Source organism: Nycticebus coucang, chromosome 10 (assembly GCF_027406575.1).
Source record: "Nycticebus coucang isolate mNycCou1 chromosome 10, mNycCou1.pri, whole genome shotgun sequence".
Classification (NCBI taxonomy): domain Eukaryota; kingdom Metazoa; phylum Chordata; class Mammalia; order Primates; family Lorisidae; genus Nycticebus; species Nycticebus coucang.
Window position 1 is genome coordinate 88075872 of NC_069789.1, and position 19131 is coordinate 88095002.

Genomic DNA, 19131 nt, shown 5'->3' on the forward strand with positions numbered 1-19131 from the left:
CAAGTATCTCCCATTCAGCTCCCTCTTGCAGGCACCCTGAGGTCCCTGCTCTCATGTCCCCTGCCCATCACTTCAGGACTAGTGGGGAATGGGTCGATCTGTGGGCCACAGGTGTAACATCACGTGTCCTGCGCTCAGCCAGGAGGGATGCTGGACTGTCAGAAGCCTGAAGGTAGCAGCTGACTCCAACGGGCATTCCGCTCACTCTCTCGCTCTCTCTCAGTCAGATATTTTCTAACCAACTTTGACTTTGTGAACTCACTCTCCTTTTCTATAAAGGTGAAGAGGAGAATCAGGGAGTGTGAGCAAGAAAGGTGGGTCCTACTTTCTCTAGGCCCGACTGAACTTTAGAACTTCTCTGCTAATTAAACAACACTGGGCTCTACACTTTGCTTAACCCTGGGAACTGGTCATCAGCCTTTGACCTCAGTTCTTTTCTCCTGACCAGCTCCCTCCCCCACCTCTGGAACCTCAGTCAGATTTAGAGGAAAGAACCAGTTTTCAGAGAGATTGCCTCAGACCACATTATCTCCCCTTGCCCAGCCCTGTGGAAGCTTAGCAGCCATGTATTCCAGTGGGATGGGAACCGTAGCTGCTGGAAAAAGGTAAGAGGGGTGAACTTTCCCTTTGCACGGCCTCAAGGGGTTTTCTGACTTCCGAAGGATGCAGAAGAATGACCTCTAATACCTTTGAGAAGACCAGGCCCTCTCCCTTGTAGTTAAGTCAAAGCCCTGTTTGGAAGATGTCATTTTAAGAGCTCTCGCTCCTGCCCCTGTGTTGGGGTAAGGCCTTTCCCTAAGCCACACCTGAGATCCTCAGTTTAAGAAACAAGGAGATGTGTTCCTTTGTGTAAAGATGCTGCCCAGAGCTCTCACCTGCACAGCAGGCCAGGGCACCCTCCAAGGGGGATTCCCAGAGCCGGCCATACATCTGAAAAGAGGGCAAATTTAATCTACAGAGACCTCCTGGCTCCCTTTTTGCTCCTTCTTCCACTCAGTTGCCACCTATCTTCACCCTCCCCCCAAGCTCCCACGTCCTCCCAATATCTCAGTGACCTTTGACTGAAGGGCCTAAGCCCTGTTCCCTTTTCTCGAAGTGAGACCTGCCCCTCCCTCACACCACACTCTTTCCCTTCTGGCTTTGGGTTGTCATAGGAGGCTAGATGGGAGGTGATGGCTGACCACCTTGGTTTCTCTTTGTGCCTAAACAGAGCTCTCAGGGCCTTCTCATCCTCCACTGTATTTCCAAGTGTAGCTGGAGGACAAAATAGGAAACAGAAAGCACTCAAACCAGGGAAATGCACAGCAGGTTCTCTCTCCTTCACCCTGCCTTCCAGATCTTCGTTGGTGCCCTTCTTCTCTCCCACTCTGTGCCTCTGTTCTTGAAATAGCTCAGAGTCGGCCTCAGACTATCCAAGAGGACAAGACCCTTGGCTTGGCGCCGTAGCTCAGTGGTTACAGCTCTGGCCACATACATGGGGTTGGAGGGTTTGAACCCAGCCCAGGCCAGTTAAACAACAATGACAACTACAACAAAAAAAATAGCCAGGCATTGTGGCAGGTGCCTGTAGTTTCAGCTACTTGGGATGCTGAGACAAGAGAATCAATCGCTTAAGCCCAAGAGTTTGAGGTTGCTATGAGCTGTGATGCCACGGCATTCTACTGAGGATGACATAGTGAGACTGTCATAAAAAAAAGTAAAGGGTGGTGCCTGTGGCTGAAGGGAGTAGGGCATCAGCCCCATATGCCAGAGATGGCGGGTTCAAACCCAGCCCTGGCCAAAAACTGCAAAAAAAAAAAAAAAAAAAGAGGACAAGTCTCCTTTGGTTGCCCCAGCTCCCAGCCACCCCCACACCTGCTGAGCCTTTGCACTGTGTGCTTGTCTTTTCTACCAGGAGAAAACTCAACATCCACAGACTCCCTTCTCTACACCAGAGACTGTGAAGCAGCTAGAGGATGCCCTTGGCCACCCTATCTATCTACCAAAAAAAGTTGTTTTCTTTTGAGACAGTCTCACTCTGTCTCCCTGCATAGAGTGCCCTGGCGTCATAGCTTACAGCAACCTCAAACTCTTGGGCTCAAGCAATCCTCTTGCTTCAGGCTTTCCAGGAGCTGGGATGACAGGTGCCTGCCACCACACCCAGCTAGTTTTTCTATTTTTTAGTAGAGACAGGGGTCTTGCTCTTGCTCAGGCTGGTCTTGAACTCCTGAGCTCAAGGAATTCACCTGCCTTGGCTTTTCAGTGTGTTAGAATTACAGGTGTGAGCCACTATGCCTGGCATACAACAAATATTAAGGTTTTGTTTGTTTGTTTGTTTTAAATAAAGACAGGGCCTTGGTCTGTTGCCCAGGATGGTCTTAAACTCCTGAGCGCAAGCAGTTTTCCCACCTCAGACTCCTGAGTAGCTGGGATTACAGGCATTATAAGAGACTTTATCACTTTGTTTACTCCATTGTGTGTCCCCCAACTCTCCTGATTTACCAATCCTACTATCTTGGTTTACTTTTTTTAAAAAAAGTGAAATTAGCTTCAATTTCCTTTAATGAATCCATGTGGGAAGCTATAAAAAATTCCAGGCAATAAAAAGATAAATAAAATAAAAATTCCAGGCAATGAAAAAGGATGAGGGCCTGAACTGAGGCTGTGGCAATAATTGGCAAGAGACCAAGGAAGCAGAAGTAATTGAATTTGGTGTTTGACTAAGTGAAGACGTGAGAGGGAGGAATCCACGGGGACTTCCTGGTTTCTGGACTGGGAGCCAGGGAGGAGGATCCCTTCACTGAGTTGGAAGACACAGAAGAAAAGCAGGTGTGGGCTGAGAATTACCAGCTCAGTCTGGTGGTATTTTACTAAGGAACTTCCAGAACTTCCAGGTGGAATTCTAGCAATCAGTCTGGAGCTCAGTGGAAGGATTGGGACTGGAGCTAGAGGTGTGGGAGTTGGGCACACAGATGTTGCCTTCGCTCCCTTCATTCCTTCTTACTCCTCTTGTATTGCTGAAACCTCTGCTGTGTCAATCAAAATCCTCCCCATCCTTTAAGAGCAGTTTAAATTCCCTCCAATTAGATCATCCCCACAGTGTCTGTAAGTGGCTCCCCCTACTGCCCTAACTCTTCATGGGTCACTAAAGTTCCTTGACTGGTTTTCATGTATAATAGCTCACCAATAGGAAGCTCTGCATTCTCTATTTTGCCCAACATGGGTCCTTGAGCACACAATACTTCTATTAACCATCAGTTGATTCTAATTTTTACACGACTACATCCAAGCAAGTGGGACTAGCTACTTGCAAGGAGCGCTCCTCTTGGCCACACCAGGTGGTGGAGTCCTGTGCTATCCTGAGGCAAGTTTGGTGGGCGGAGAGGATAGAGTGTCTCCCAGCCTACCTTAACTCAGCATTCTGTCCCCTTGTAGGAAGGTGTGTCTTCTCCCCTTGCTGCTCATTGGCCTCTGGGGCTGTGTGGCCTGTTATGGGATCCCTGTGGAAGACATCTGCATAGCCAAACCCCGGGACATTCCTGTGAATCCCATGTGCATTTACCGCTCCCCAGAGAAGAAGGCAACCGAGGGTGAGGGCTCAGAGCAGAAGATCCCTGAGGCCACCAACCGGCGGGTCTGGGAACTATCCAAGGCCAATTCCCGCTTTGCCACCACCTTCTATCAGCACTTGGCAGACTTCAAGAATGACAACGACAACATTTTCCTGTCACCCCTGAGTATCTCTACGGCTTTTGCTATGACCAAGCTGGGTGCCTGTAACAACACCCTCAAGCAGCTGATGGAGGTACAAAGCAAAGACCTTCTGTTTAACCTCCTTCCTAGGAGCATCTTCTGGCTTCCATAGGTCCAATGACTCCTAACCCAACACTATAGGTCACCAGGAGAGCTCATTACAGGTTGTGATTCCCTTTGAAAACTAATTTTTTAAAAAATTAGGCAAGAAAAAAAAATGCTTAAAAAAAAAAAAAAAGGGTGGTGCCTGTGGCTCAAGGAGTAGGTAGGGCACCAGCTCCACATACTGGAGGTGGCAGGTTCAAACCCGGCCCCAGTCAAAAACTGCAAAAAAAAAAATTAGGCAAGGAATCCGTATCTGGTTTTCTGCTCTGCAAATCACTTGGGCTACCTTAAAATGGAAGAAGGTCTGTGTCTCTTCCAACTTCTCTTTTTAGTCATTCTTTCATTCATGCATGCATGTATTCATTCATTTGATCATTCGTATATTTACTCATCCAGCACCTCCTCTGTGCCAGGTGATGAGCTAGGTGGTGGAGATTCCCAGTTCCTGCCCTGGCAGTGGAAGGGGGGTTTACCTTCTGGTGAGCTCAGGCATATGGGCTCTTGCAGATAAAGATTCTAAGATCCCATGTTGAGACTTGGAGTCCAGAGAAGCCAAGAAAAGACTGAAGGATGTGAGAGCATTTTCTGGCTCTGGGAAGTATTGATCATTTCCAATCAGTGACTCAGTTCCCCCTCCCCTTTTTCATGGAGGGAAGTGGGGCATGATAGGAAGAAATGCCAGGGATTAAGTAGCCATTAATACCACTCTAATAAGTCATGGATGAAAACACTAGATCCTTAATCTGCCCTCGGCTTGGGTGTGTGACAGTCTTTCTTCAGTTTGGACCACACTTTGGAAGCAAAGATAATCAATAGAGAGGTATAAGTTTCCTCCGCATGGTAAACAGTGCTTACCTGGATCTCAGACCCTCAGGTCTGTGGGTCCTAGGAGGATTTCCGCTATTCTAGAGGCCACTTTCACTGAACTTCATCACCTTTGCTCAGTCTTCTAGGACAAATTAACCCCGTTTACTTCAAAAGGACCCTGTAGTTTTAGAAACTCTTGAGCCGCCTAACACTGCCTTCTCTGTGCTCGTCAGTAATCTACATATATGTTGGTACTGATCTCAAAGCACTTCCAAAACGTTTCTGTACCAAACTGAGATTTTAAATGTGACCCTTCCTAAAAGAACAGAAACAGAACACCGTTTCCAAACCAAGCATGCCCTTTGGGTCCTCCTCCCTATAAAATCTTCCAATATGGGATGCTGTGTACTGGAAAAGTGGGGTGGGGTTCTTTGGAGAAAAGAGAAACTTGATCAAAAGCATTATCTGAAAAAATTACATGCTGAGGGGAGGGTGCCATTTTGCCTTTTGGGAATGGGGCAGGATTTGAGTTTGTTTTTTTGTTTGTTTGTTTTTTGTAGAGACAGAGTCTCACTTTATTGCCCTTGGTAGAGTGCCATGGCCTCACACAGCTCACAGCAACCTTCAATTCCTGGGCTTAGGCGATTCTCTTGCCTCAGCCTCCCGAGTAGCAGGGACTATGGGCGCCCGCCACAACACCAGGCTACTTTTTTGTTGCAGTTTGGCCGGGGCCGGGTTCAAACCCACCACCTTCAGTATACGGGGACGGTGCCCTACCCACTGAGCCACAGGCACCACCCCAGGATTAGAATTTTAAAGGCTGAGCCTGGCAGAGACAATCTTTAAAGCCCTTTCAACCTGAGACACTTTGATTCTGGGCCTGTTTGATCCCTTATTGATAGAGTCACTCTTTTCCTTTCTTACCTCTACTACCAATATCTCTAAGAGCAGCTGGCCCCAGTAGATGCCATAAAGTGTAACAAACTTTATGTCCCTCACAAGAAGGGACATTGTCCTGAGTCCCTCTCTGTCCAGAATCTCCAAGAGGACCTTTCCTATTCCAGCAGGAAGACATCTGTGTGTTGGTCTCGAGCCCTTCCGAGGCTTGAGATGGATGGCATCCCAGTGTCTTTCTTCTTCCCTTCATCCTTCCTACTTTTTATTCTTTTACCCATTTACTCATTGCAAACATGAGTTGAACATTTATGCTATGCCAGGTACTGTGCTTGAAGGAGCTCACAACTGAGGTGGCTGCTGGTCAGGGGCGGACTCGTGCTGTGCCCACCGCCCACATAAGCTGGGCTGCCCACCAAAGCTACAACCATTTTCTTTTCTTTTTTTCTTTCTTTCTTTTGAGACAGTGTTTTACTATATCACCCTCGGTAGAGAGCTGTGACATCACAGCTCACAGCAACCTCAAACTCTTGGGTTTAAGTGATTCTCTTGCCTCAGCCTCCCAAGTAGCTAGGACTACAGGAGCCCATCACAACACCTGGCTATTTTTTTGTTGCAGTTGTTACCTGGCCTGGGCCGGGTTCAAACCCACCACCCTCAGTGTATGTGGCTGGTGCAGTAACCACCGTGCTATGGGCTCCAAGCCTACCACAACCATTTTCTTTTGACTTCTATAGGTATTTAAATTTGATACCATATCTGAGAAAACATCTGATCAGATCCATTTCTTCTTTGCCAAACTGAACTGCCGACTCTATAGAAAAGCCAACAAATCCTCCAAGTTGGTATCAGCAAACCGCCTTTTTGGAGAAAAATCCCTTGCCTTCAATGAGACCTACCAGGACATCAGTGAGGTGGTGTATGGAGCCAAGCTCCAACCCCTAGACTTCAAGGTGAGTTGTAGATGTTATTCCTAACCTCAAAGTTTTTCCTTTCTACTCAGAGACTGAGAAGGGTCCAAATCAATACTTCTATGCTAGCTGAAGATTGGTGGGTGGCTGCCTGTGAGTCAGAACCTGTGGAATACTTATTCTTACTTGAAATCTGAGAAATCTAGAGTTATCTATACCCCAGATTGCACAGGGGGCGGAAGGGGGGCTACTCTGGAAATGTAGTGTAAATGATCAATTCTTCATTTCTTTTCTTTCTTTCATTTCTTTTTTAAGACAGTCTCACTTTGTTGCCTTTGGTGGAGTGCTGTGGCATCATAGCTCACAGCAACCTCAAACTCTTGGGCTCAAACCATCCTCTTGCCTCCACCTCCCGAGGAGCTTGGACTACAGGCGTCCACAATTCATAGCTATTTTTAGAGATGGGGTCTCCCTCTAGTGCAGGCTGGTCTCAAACTTCCTGAGCTCAGGCAATCCACCTGCCTCAGACTCCCAGAGTGCTGGGATAACAAGTGTGAACCACCTCACCCAGCAATTCTTCATTTCATTCACCAACTTCAAATATTTAGCAAAGGGTATTCTGAAGATGCCAGTCCTATACTACTTAAACAGTTACCACTGCCAAATAAAATTAGTGTATGATGCGTGGAGCACACAAGCCCTAGCAAGTGTTCTGAGAAGTTCCGCAACAGAGAAATTTGTGGCCTTGTTTTCATCAGCATTTCTCAAACTTATTTGACCTGATGGGCATTTCCCTCCTCTTCCTAACTCCCCACCCCCACCATCGTTCATGGCTTTCCATGGAGCATGTTTTGGAAACTGTACTCTTGGGAGCTCAGATTTTCCGAAGTTAGAGAAGATAATATTTTATCTTATTTTTCCCAGAACTATTTACTCCTTTCTACCTTTCAGTTCCTTTATTTCTTCCTATTGCTCTTCTTTTTTTCTTCTGATACTATTTATTAACTATATGAAAGATTCATGGCACCATATAAGACATGTGAGATTTCCCCAGTTTGAGTTAGAGTGACGGCTTCTTAATCAAATGGTGGGAAAGGGCAGAAAGATGAAGAATAAAATAAGTGCTACGCAGGGAAATGGAGAAACCAGTTGAATAGCACAGGTGGGTAGGTTTTCCTCTTGTTCTCTTCAGGAAAATGCAGAGCGGTCCAGAGTGACCATCAATGAATGGATAGCCAATAAGACCGAAGGCCGTATCACTGATGTCATTCCTGCAAAAGCCATCGACGAACTCACTCTTCTGGTGTTGGTGAACACCATTTACTTCAAGGTATATGCAAAACAGCCCCTGAGACCCCGGGGAATTCCTCTTGCTATTTGGCTTACCCTCTTTTACACCATCAAGTACATGTTAGGTAGATCCCTCTGACAAATGGTCCATGCATGGTCTGGGCAGAAATATAAATGTGCTGAGATCCCAGAACCTTTAGAATCATGGTGGCTGGGCCGGGGTCCAGGGGAGTCTGGTAGTGTCCTCAGACTCAGGACAGAATGTGCACACGCACAAACCCAGCGCTCCTAGCTGCAAGGTGTGCATGGTGACAGACTCCCCTGGGTGTCACAACTTCTATGTGACAACTTCTGCTGTAAACTCCATTTTGAAAACTAGAACAAAATGACAGGGTCTCTTGAAAATCCTCAGTGCTGGGCGGCGCCTGTGGCTCAGTGAGCAGGGCGCCGGCCCCATATGCCGAGGGTGGCGGGTTCAAACCCAGCCCCGGCCAAAACTGCAACAAGAAAAAAAATAGCCGGGCGTTGTGGCGGGCGCCTGTAGTCCCAGCTACTCAGGAGGCTGAGGCAAGAGAATCGCCTAAACCCGGGAGTTGGAGGTTGCTGTGAGCTGTGTGATGCCACGGCACTCTACCGAGGGCAATAAAGTGAAACTCTGTCTCTACAAAAAAAAAAAAAAAGAAAGAAAATCCTCAGTGCTGAGATTTTCCCCATCCTCTGAAGTAGCTTCTACAGTGATACAAAGTTCCCCTTGCCTGAAGCTTCTGCACTTCCAGGTGCCAACCTCATCTTAGACTCAGCAGAAGCCCTTTTCTTTGACCATGTAGATGGCCTTTGTCTTCTTCAGAAGGTAGTGTTGTAAAGACTCTTTGAACTTGATTCCATTCGGGAAGCAGAAGGAAGAAGGTACTGGGGATACACAGGTCACTGACACCCACGAGGACCACCAGGTGGAGTTGTGGCATATCTTGCCCATCCTGGGCGTTCTTCCCTCCCACTTGGCCCAAGGACTCAGCGGATCACTGCTATTATCAGTTACTCTGTCTCTTGGGGTTTCCCTTTCTCCAAGAATAAAGTTGATTGTGTTTGCACCACATGTAATTCCCTTTACAGTTTGCAGAACAATCTGCCACGTATTAGTTAGTCCTCTTGATCCTCACAGCACAAATGAGACCTTGGGCCACTGGGACAGATAACTTAGTTTTAAATCTTGGCTCTTAGTCCATTTCCAAGTGTGGGAATTTGGGTGAGTTACCTGAGACCTTGCTATGACCAAATTTCTGCATCTTTATAAGGTGGTAATAATGATGCATCTACCTCTTACGGTTCCTGAGGAGAATGAGTAAGCGGATGCATGTAAAATACTTAGAGTAAGTCCTGCCACAGAGTGAATATTCTATAAATATCACTTATCACCAGCTCCTAATTTTACAGATGAGAAATCACCATGCAGAAAGAGTGAAGTGACTTGTCCCAAGATCAAAGAGCCAGCAGGTGATAAATGGTAATTTTCAAAAAGTCTTATGGCTCAGGGTCCCTCCCACTTTGAGCAGAAAGTCAGGACACTGCCTCTGGCTGGCAGGGCCTCCAGATGACCCCGCTGGGATCTGGCTTTTCTGTGTTATCTGTGTCTGGCTTTTATTCTTCTGAGGCAGAGCCCAGAACACTGGAGGCTGACTCTGGAAAAAGACGATGGCAGGAGGCAGACAGCAAAAGGCAATTAGATTTAAACTCCTGAAGAGACTCGCACGGAGGCATATAGGTTGTTCTTGGTTTAGTTTTTATTTTTCTGATTATAAAAGCAAATATTCACTGCTATAAATCTGGGAAAAACAGAAAAGTACATGGAACAAAACCCACTCATAATTCTGTCACTCTGACACAGTCATCGTTACCCTTTTCATGCATATTCCTCTAATCCTTCTTCCTAATAATTATACTTAAATATAAATGTAATAATATAATATGAATATGTCCTGTGTCGATAAATATTCTCCTGGGGATGTTTTCGTCTTTCTTTGTGAGTTTCTGACTTGGTGTCTTCTTGCAGGGCCTGTGGAAGTCAAAGTTCAGCCCTGAGAACACGAGGGAGGAACTGTTCTACAAGGCTGATGGGGAGACGTGCTCAGCGTCCATGATGTACCAGGAAAGCAAGTTCCGCTACCGGCGCGTGGCCGAAGGCACCCAGGTGCTGGAGTTGCCCTTCAAAGGTGATGACATCACCATGGTGCTTGTCCTGCCCAAGCCTGAGAAGAGCCTGGCCAAGGTGGAGCAGGAACTCAGCCCAGAGCTGCTGCAGGAGTGGCTGGATGCCCTGGAGGAGGTGATGCTGGTGGTCCACATGCCCCGCTTCCGCATTGAGGATGGCTTCAGTTTGAAGGAGCAGCTGCAAGACATGGGCCTTGTCGATCTTTTCAACCCTGCAAAGTCCCAACTCCCAGGTTAGTAGAGGACAGAGTTTCCTCCCCTCCCTCTCTGTGGTGGTCAGACCAAAAGTTGGAAGCATTGGAGAAAGAACAGAAAAGAGCAACAAGTCAGGACACCTGGATTCTGACCCCAGTTTTACCGCTCAGTTGTGGAAATCCCTTTCCCTTTTAGGACCTGTTTCCTCTTCTGTAAGAGGGAGTTTGCTCTTGGATCTTCATGGGCCCAGCAAGCACTGGCACCCCATGAGTCTGCATCTGATAGAGGAGAAGGGCCTCTGGTCTATCGGAATAATTTGGAAAGGCATTGGAATAAAGAGGAAAAGACATGTTAAGATCTGGGGACACCTGGTCGTCAGGCATAGCTGACATTTAATAGCCCGTGGCCTGACATTCCAAAAGGCTCATGTGTTTTCCTTAATGGTACTTGGACAGAGAGAGCCAAATTTCTCCCAGTTGTGATACCTCAGTTGTCATTAAAAAATAGACATTAAAGTATCTTTAAAAAAACACAAGTTTACAATGTTAGGGAATCGGATTTATCTTTTTAAGTAAAGGAAAGGGTAGACCTTAATCTTTATTTACGGGACATTGCAAGATATGAAATTCCACATAGAAATAAGAAACCCTTTCAGGGGACAGGCTGTGTACAGTATGTACAGTTTGGAACTCTTGAAGTATAGTTTTGTTGTAAAAAGTGTGGAATTGGAATTATCTTTGCTGGCCTATTTTTAAACTAACTCTGAAACTAAAAATGTTGTGACACTGGAAAGAAAGATGTTCTAGATGGAGTGAGTTTTTCTTCAAAGACAGAGTTCCATCCTCCCCACATTCAATCCCCAGGTATTAGGCTGAAGAAGTCCAAATTCATCGTAGGAGCTATCATTACGTGAAGGTTTCTATTTTTTTCTTTCTTTTATTTTTTTCCGAGACAGAGCCTCAAGCCATCACCCTGGGTAAGGTGCTGTGGCATTACAGTTCACAGCAACTTCCAACTCCTGGGCTCAAGAGATTCTCCTGCCTCTGCCTCCCAAGTAGCTGGGACCACAGGCACCCACCATAACGCCCGGCTATTTTTTGGTTGCAGTCATCATTGTTATTTGTTGGGCCTGGGTTAGATTCAAACCCACCAGCTCAGGTGTATGTGGCTGGTACCTTAGCCGCTTGAGCTACAAGGCACAGAGCCTTTTTTTTTTTTGAGACAGAATCTCACTCTGTGTCCTTGGTAGAGTGCCGTAGTGTCATAGCTCACAGCAACCTCGAACTCTTGGGCTCAAGAGATCCTCTTGCCTCAGCCTCCCGAGTAGCTGGAACTACAGGCACCCGCCAGAATGCCTGGCTAGTTTTTGTTTTTAGTAGAGACTGGGTCTTGCTTTTGCTCAAGCTGGTCTCAAACCCCCGAGCTCCGGTGATCCACCTGTCCTGGCCTCCCAGAGTGTTAGGATTACAGGCGTGAGCCACTGTGCCTAGCATCTTCTATTTTTCAATAAAGTCACAAAGAATTCACTCAAACTGAATTCCTGGCTGTGAGTTGATGCCAACTTTCTCTCATTTCACAGCGGCTTCTTTACTTTTCCTTCCAGGTATTGTTGCAGAAGGCAGGAACGATCTCTACGTCTCTGACGCATTCCATAAAGCATTCCTGGAGGTGAGTACCCTCCCTGACTCCACTTTTCCTATGTTGCTTTCCTACACTTCATTATCCCATATGGCAGTATCTCGTGAGATCTGTAACTTTAGAGTTCTTGCTCCACTAGTTCTTAGGGTGTAGAGAGCAGATGCATGAACAGCAGGATACAACTTCGGAAAAGGCGTATTTCCAGTGCCCCTCAAATTCCAGACCCGTAGTCCTCTGAGGACTGCTGCAGCCCTGCCCTGCAGCCCTCAGGGTCCGATTGTTCTACCCCCTGCCCCCCTACACATACACACACCTCTCCTGCAGCTGTTCAAGTGGGAACACAACCATTTAGAACAGCAGTTCTCATCCTTTGTAACAATGAAACCATCGCGGCATTAGGAAGGTTGAGAACCACTGATTTAGAGGATGATATAGGAAAAGGAGCCAGCAAAGGCCACTGTGAAGGAATTCAGAGCCGGAGGAGGAGAACCAGGAGAGCACAAGGCCGTGGAAACCCAGGGAGGAGTTGAAAGAGAATGGAAGGTATCTAGCAAGAAGACTGGGTGTATCTGGTTTGCCCTTCCTTGAGGACAGAACAGGGCATGCACATTGCTAAGTATAATGGTTGAAAAGCAAAGGGAAGGTAGGAAAGGGGAACTGGTGAGGGTGGATCAGTGTCTAAGGAGAACTGGACTTCACTGCAGGAAACGAAGGTGGCCAAATAAATGTATACCTTCCTCTTGGGACAGTAACAATACCCACTGCCATGCTGAGGTCTGAGAAGTCTTAAATGAAGAAAGCAGCTAAGTGTTTTTTTTTTTTTTTTTGTAGAGACAGAGTCTCACTGTACCGCCCTTGGTAGAGTGCCGTGGCGTCACACGGCTCACAGCAACCTCTAACTCTTGGGCTTACGCGATTCTCTTGCCTCAGCCTCCTGAGTAGCTGGGACTACAGGCGCCCGCCACAACGCCCGGCTATTTTTCTGTTGCAGTTTGGCCGGGGCTGGGTCTGAACCCGCCACCCTCGGCATATGGGGCCGGCGCCCTGCTCACTGAGCCACAGGTGCTGCCCCAGCTAAGTGTTAACCTAGTGTTCCCCCAACTGAGGTGTGCGAGGAACCCTGTGTTGGAGTAATAGCCATGTCTAACCTATGGAACTTTTGATTCTCAAGTGCTAAACTATGGACCAATAGCATTAGTTATCAGGGAGTTTCATCCTTGGAGATTCTGGGATGGGGCCTTAGAATCTGAACATTTATAAGTCTCCTCAGGGGAGGCTGACACACAATGAGATCTTGGAACCACTGGTGCAAACTATTCTTTGGGGTAGCCAGGCCATGAGGGAAAGGAGGAGATGGACCAGGGTCAGAGAGTTCATAGGACTAAGGAAATTGCAAAGAGAAAGAAGATCATAGTCAAAGAGAAAGTTTCAGAACCTGGTGCTAGTAAATATAGTTCTAGGGCTCGAGCCTGGAATGTTTGGTTTGGAGGAAAGTGGAGGGGTCTGGCTCAGTGCCCGTAGACAGTGGTTACAGTGCTGGCCACATACACTGAGGCTGGCGGGTTCAAACCCAGCCTGGGCCAGCTAAGCAACAATGACAACTGCAACAGAAAAATAGCCGGGCGCCTGTAGTCCCAGCTACTTGGGAGGCTGAGGTAAGAGAATTGCTTAAGCCCAAGAATTTGAGGTTGCTGTGAACTGCGACACCACGGCATTCTACCGAGGAAAGGTCCAGGGAAATGAGGAAGTCAGATTGATTTCAATGGGAGTAGCTGGGTGTGTGACTCATGCCTGTAATCCTAGCACTTTGGGAGAATAAGTGGGTAAATTGCTTGAGCTCAGGAATGAGAGACCAGCCTAAGCAAGAGCAAGACACTGTTTTTACTAAAAAAAAAAAAAGAAAAGAAGAAGAAAAACTAGCCCAGTGTTGTGGTGGGCACCTATAGTCCCAGCTACTTGAAAGGCTGAGACAAGAGGACTGCCTGAGCCCAAAAGTTTGAGGTTGCTGTGAGCTGTGATGCCATAGTACTCTATCCAGGGCAAAAAAAAAAAAAGTTTTCAATGAGAGTGAGGAAATGTGATATATATATATTTTTTTGTTTTGTTTTTTTTTTTTTTTTTTGAAACAAGAGTCTTACTATGTCACCCTTGGTAGAGTGCTGGGGTGTCACAGCTCATGGCAACCTCTAACTCTTGGGCTTAAGCAATTCTCTTGCCTCAGCCGCCCCAGTAGCTGGAACTACGGGCACCCGCCACAACGCCCAGCTATTTTTTTGTTGTAGTTGTCATTGTTTTAGCTGGCCCGGGCTGGGTTTGAACCTGCCAGCCTGGGTGTATGTGGCCAGAGCTGTATACACTGTGCTATAGGCGCCAATCCTGGAAATGTGATATCTAAAAGGAACAGAAGGGTATAGCCTGAGACAATGATGCTATAATTATAATTTCAAAGGTAGAGCAGTTCTGAGAGATGGCAAGTCCAAGATGTAGCCTCAGAATTGGTTTGCTTAAGTGGAATGAGGGAAATGCTCATTGGTTTGGGTGTTGAATGGGACTCTTACATAGTTATTTTAATTGTCTAAGTCAAGTGGTAACAGGATTTGGGTTAGACAGAAAGGCTAGGGCAGCACCTGTGGCTCAGGGAGTAGGGCACCAGCCCCATATATTGAGGGTGGCGGATTCCAACCCAGCCTCGGCCAAACTGCAACCAAAAAATAGCCAGGTGTTTTGGCGGGCACCTGTAGTCCCAGCTACTTGGGAGTCTGAGGCAAGAGAATTGCCTAAGCCCAAGAACTGGAGGTTGCTGTGAGCTGTGACGCCACAGCACTCTACCAAGGGTGACAAAGAGAGACTCTGTCTCTAAAAATAAATAAATAAATGGGTGGTGCCTGTGGCTCAGTGAGTAGGGTGCTGGCCCCATATACCAGAGGTGGCAGGTTCAAACCCGGCCATGGCCAAAAACTGCAAAAAAAAAAAAGAAAGGCTAGGTGCCCAAAACCTCAGTGCGGGGATAGAATCTCTTAAGTCAGTGGCTCTTAACCTTCCTAATGCCACGACCCTTTAATACAGTTCCTCATGTTGTGGTGAACCCCAGCCATAAAATTATTTTCGTTGCTACTTCATAACTGTAATTTTGCTACTGTTATGAATTGTAATGTAAGTATATGGTATGCAGGATGGTCCTAGGTGACCCCTGTGAAAGGGTCGTTCAACCCCAAAGGCATCACGACCCACAGGTTGAGAACTGCTGTCTTAAGTGGATGAATGGCAATGGCCTGGAGGACAACAGCAAGAAGGATGTTTCTCAAAGGTATGAGGTCTGGACAAGGGATTTTACTTGAGAATTGGATTAACTGATTTGGAAGTTAAAAAATGACGCCACTTTTACCTTCTTCCATATGGATTTTTGGAAGAAAGAACACTTAGTAGTGGCACCTGTAGCTCAGTGGGTAGGGTACCAGCCACATGCACTGAGGCTGGTGGGTTTGAACCTGGCCCAGGCCTGCTGAACAACGTCAACTGCAACAAAAAAATAGCCGAGTGTTGTGGTGGGCGCCTGTAGTCCCAGCTACTTGAGAGGCTGAGGCAAGAGAATCGCTTAAGCCCAGGAGTTTGAGGCTGCTGTGAGCTGTGACATCACAGCCCTCTACCAAGGGTGACATAGTGAGACTCTGTCTCAAAAAAAAAAAAAAAAAAAGAAAGAACACTTAGGAAGATTGCAAGGGAAGTTGAATCCTCAGGGTTTTAACTCTCATTGAAAATTGCCCATGTGTTGGGCAGTGCCTGTGGCTCAAAGGGGTAGGGTGCGGGTCCCATATGCCAAAGGTGGCAGGTTCAAACCCAGCCCCCGCCAAGAACTGCAAAAAAAAAAAAAAGAAAAAGAAAATTGCCCATGAGGGACTTTACCTAACAATTGCAATCAGTGTAACCTGGCTTATTGTACCCTCAATGAATCCCCAACAATAAAAAAAAAAAAAAAAAAGAAAATTGCCCATGTGGTGAAAGGGGGATGGGGCAAAGTCAGTCCTTAAACCCTGCCTCTCTCAAACAGAGCACAAGGGCCAGTGCAGGTGACCCAGGTAGAGGAAGATACAGTAAAGGCGTTGATGGATGGCTCTCTGAAGCTAGTGAGTGACCCCAAAGGCAGCCCCAGTCTGGGGACTTTGCACACATGAGATCCCTCTGACTGAGCCAGTGTAAGCTGTGGCTATGGTTGGGGGTCAGCTTCAGGCTTTCTGGAAGCATGGAGTGCAGGTGTGGGCTCTAGGCTCAGATCAGCTGCTGCAGGAGCTCAGAGACCCCACACTTGCCTCTGCCTGCTTGGCTCTCTCAGGCCTGTGGTGGTGGAGATGCACCCAGCTGATGATTCTACTGCCCTCAGTAACCTCTACATCTAGGAACGAGTCCCTAGGCAGGTGTTAGGAGCTACTCCCTACAACCCCCTCTTCAACAGACACGTCATGACTCATTCTCACTCCCAATAAACATGACTTTAGCCTTTAAAAAAAATGATATTCTGGGGTGGCGCCTGTGGCTCAGTGAGTAGGGCGCCGGCCCCATATGCCGAGGGTGGCGGGTTCAAACCCAGTCCCGGCCAAACTGCAACAAAAAAATAGCCGGGTGCTGTGGCGGGCACCTGTAGTCCCAGCTACTCGGGAGGCTGAGGCAAGAGAATCGCTTAAGCCCAGGAGCTGGAGGTTGCTGTGAGCTATGTGATGCCACGGCACTCTACCAAGGGCCATAAAGTGAGACTCTGTCTCTACAAAAAAAAAAAAAAAGTAAAAAAAAAAATGATATTCTGGGTCCTTGGGCTAAATTTTCTGACAACATCTCCCTGTAGACCTGTGGCAATTCTTTGTATCAGCCAAGTTCAAATAATATTGCTTCAGTCTATAACACCAAGAAAAGCTCATCTCCTCCAACCAGAGGACCCCTTCTCTTTTCATAGGCCCTAGGTCCTGAGTGGCTGTTTGGAATAGTTGTATCTGGGAAGATACAACTATGCCTGAAGAGTGAAACTATAGTAGAACTTCCGTAAGCTGACCACCCAACGGACTGTAACAAACTGGTCCACATACAGAGGCAGCCAATGTAAGGAACAAGGCCTACTGATACGTACATGTGGTGCATGTCTGGTCTATGAATATTAGGTCAACTTTAGTGGCCAACTATGGAGGTTGTACTGTATGTCAATTACAGAGTTCTGATCTTGAGTCAAAATCCTTCAGCAGCTTGTACCAAAAAAGAAAAAAAAAAAATCCTCTCTTTTTTTTTTGTAGAGACAGAGTCTCACTTTATGGCCCTCGGTAGAGTGCCGTGGCCTCACACAGCTCACAGCAACCTCCAACTCCTGGGCTTAAGCGATTCTCTTGCCTCAGCCTCCTGAGTAGCTGGGACTACAGGCGTCCGCCACGACGCCCGGCTATTTTTTTTTTTTTTTGGTTGCAGTTTGGCCGGGGCCGGGTTTGAACCCGTTACCCTCGGTATATGGGGCCGGCGCCCTACCGAGCCACAGGCGCTGCCCAAAAATCCTCTCTTAATACCACATACAATGGTGCTGGCCAGAAACATGACAAGCTGTGTATACTCCGATTTCTGGTCCATGCATTACATGCACGGAACTCTTACACTTGTTACCTAGCATGAAACCTGGACCAACACATGGGCCTTGCATTCACTGGACGAAAGCATGAGTAAGGCAGGGTTCCAGAGGGAGGCCAACATGCCCCACCCGCACATTTTTCTTGGAAACAAGCCTGTGGAGGGATTGCCATGTCGCAAGCTGCAGAGTGGTTAATGCAGCACTTTTGCTTCCCGTGTGATCTGCAGGTAAATGAAGAAGGCAGTGAAGCAGCAGCGAGTACTGCCGTCGTGATTGCTGGCCGTTCCCTGAACCCCAACAGAGTGACCTTCAAGGCCAACAGGCCCTTCCTGGTTTTTATAAGGGAAGTTCCTCTGAACACTATTATCTTCATGGGCAGAGTGGCTAACCCTTGTGTTAACTAAAGTGTTCTTATTCTTTGTACCTCTTCCCACTTTGGTTTGTGAATAGAAGTAAAAATAAATGCAACTACTTCCATCTCACAATTATGAATAGACTGTGATACCTGAAATGAAGACATGGAAAAAGGGAAAACGATAGAGATGTTACTGGGACATTTGAAAAAATGCTTTCAATTGTTCTTCTCTACCCAGGGACCACATCTGGGTCAAGAAAATGAAAATGTCACTACTTCATCTAGAAAGATGGTAGACATCCATGAATTCTCAGTATTGCAACACACTGAAAAAATTCCAAAAATTTAAACAAATTAATCCCTATATTAATTTGGATATAGAGATTATTAGAATTATTAGAATTCATACTGAATTCTCAGTATTCCATCACACTGTAAAAATCCAAAAATTTAAACAAATTAATCTCCACATACACAAGACAGATTCGTATCTACGTATTAAATCATTTAATTCTCAAACCACTCACATGCATAATGTTCTTTTACACAGTGTTAAAATAAAGAAGAAAATGCATTTTTATACAAACAGAATTTCAAGTATACATTAATAGACTTTTTCAGATTACTAACCAAGTTGCTAAGATTTCATTCACATTATTCTTAAAGCTGTTCAATGAGAAAGCTTTTGCTAAACTGCTTTAAATATGTTTATATAAACCCATATTTTCACTCTTTCTTTTAATCTCCCTCCCCCAACCCAAATCTCTGCCCACCCTCCTGCCCTCCCTGCCCCCCGACATGACAGGGCTCCTGGGGCTCTAGGAGACATGCAACCCCAACCAAGAACTATTGGCTTGTCATCAGGGGAAGGACAGAACCCACAGGAGGAGAGACTGAGAACACCTGTCAAATTAAGGGAGAACACATCCCATCATTAGCAACGACACAAAGCAGGACTGTATCTCAGAGCCTTTGTGTTTTCATTTGACTTTTAATAAAAAATAACTCAGCCTCCCACAAAACAACACAGAATATTCTGATAATTCGGTAGTTGAACTTAGTATTAGATATTTTTTTTCCCCAGTGAAACTTCCAAAATCAGACAGACATTTTGAACTCTTTTGGAAAATTTGGTGGTTGTTTCTTTTTCCCATTGGTAAAGAGTGGGGGCAGCTTAAAAATAGATGTCATTATTTTTGGTTTATATTAAGGAATTCGGTCAATTTCATAGGGTCTGGCAAGAGTTCTCCCTCTCTCTGACTCTCCTCCTGAAGTAATATCTGGCTTCAGGGCCAGGAACAGCCACTCTCCTTAGGAATTAAAGTGCATTTTTTTCAGTAAAAGGGGAGGGGGGAGGTCGTGGTTTACATTTAAGTGAATGATTAAAGGAGGGTGGG

The 19131-nt window shown here is 46.4% G+C and overlaps 1 protein-coding gene across 1 annotated transcript; it reads left to right on the forward strand.

Moving 5' to 3' along the window:
• Window positions 1-450: 450 nt before the first annotated feature.
• Window positions 451-17863, forward strand: SERPINC1 (serpin family C member 1). The gene is made up of 7 exons (XM_053605317.1): window positions 451-605; window positions 3415-3784; window positions 6276-6491; window positions 7642-7779; window positions 9790-10180; window positions 11746-11810; window positions 17607-17863. Exons 1-7 carry the CDS (start codon window positions 565-567, stop codon window positions 17781-17783), a joined length of 1398 nt encoding a protein of 465 aa, XP_053461292.1. The 5' UTR covers window positions 451-564; the 3' UTR covers window positions 17784-17863.
• Window positions 17864-19131: the final 1268 nt, after the last annotated feature.

Excerpts from the sequence above, each read along its gene's own strand:
- SERPINC1 (XM_053605317.1), top strand. The coding sequence starts at position 565 with ATGTATTCCAGTGGGATGGGAACCGTAGCTGCTGGAAAAAG. Across the intron at positions 3,785-6,275 it reads CCCTCAAGCAGCTGATGGAG|GTATTTAAATTTGATACCAT; the intron begins GTACAAAGCAAA and ends TGACTTCTATAG. Across the intron at positions 10,181-11,745 it reads TGCAAAGTCCCAACTCCCAG|GTATTGTTGCAGAAGGCAGG; the intron begins GTTAGTAGAGGA and ends TTTTCCTTCCAG.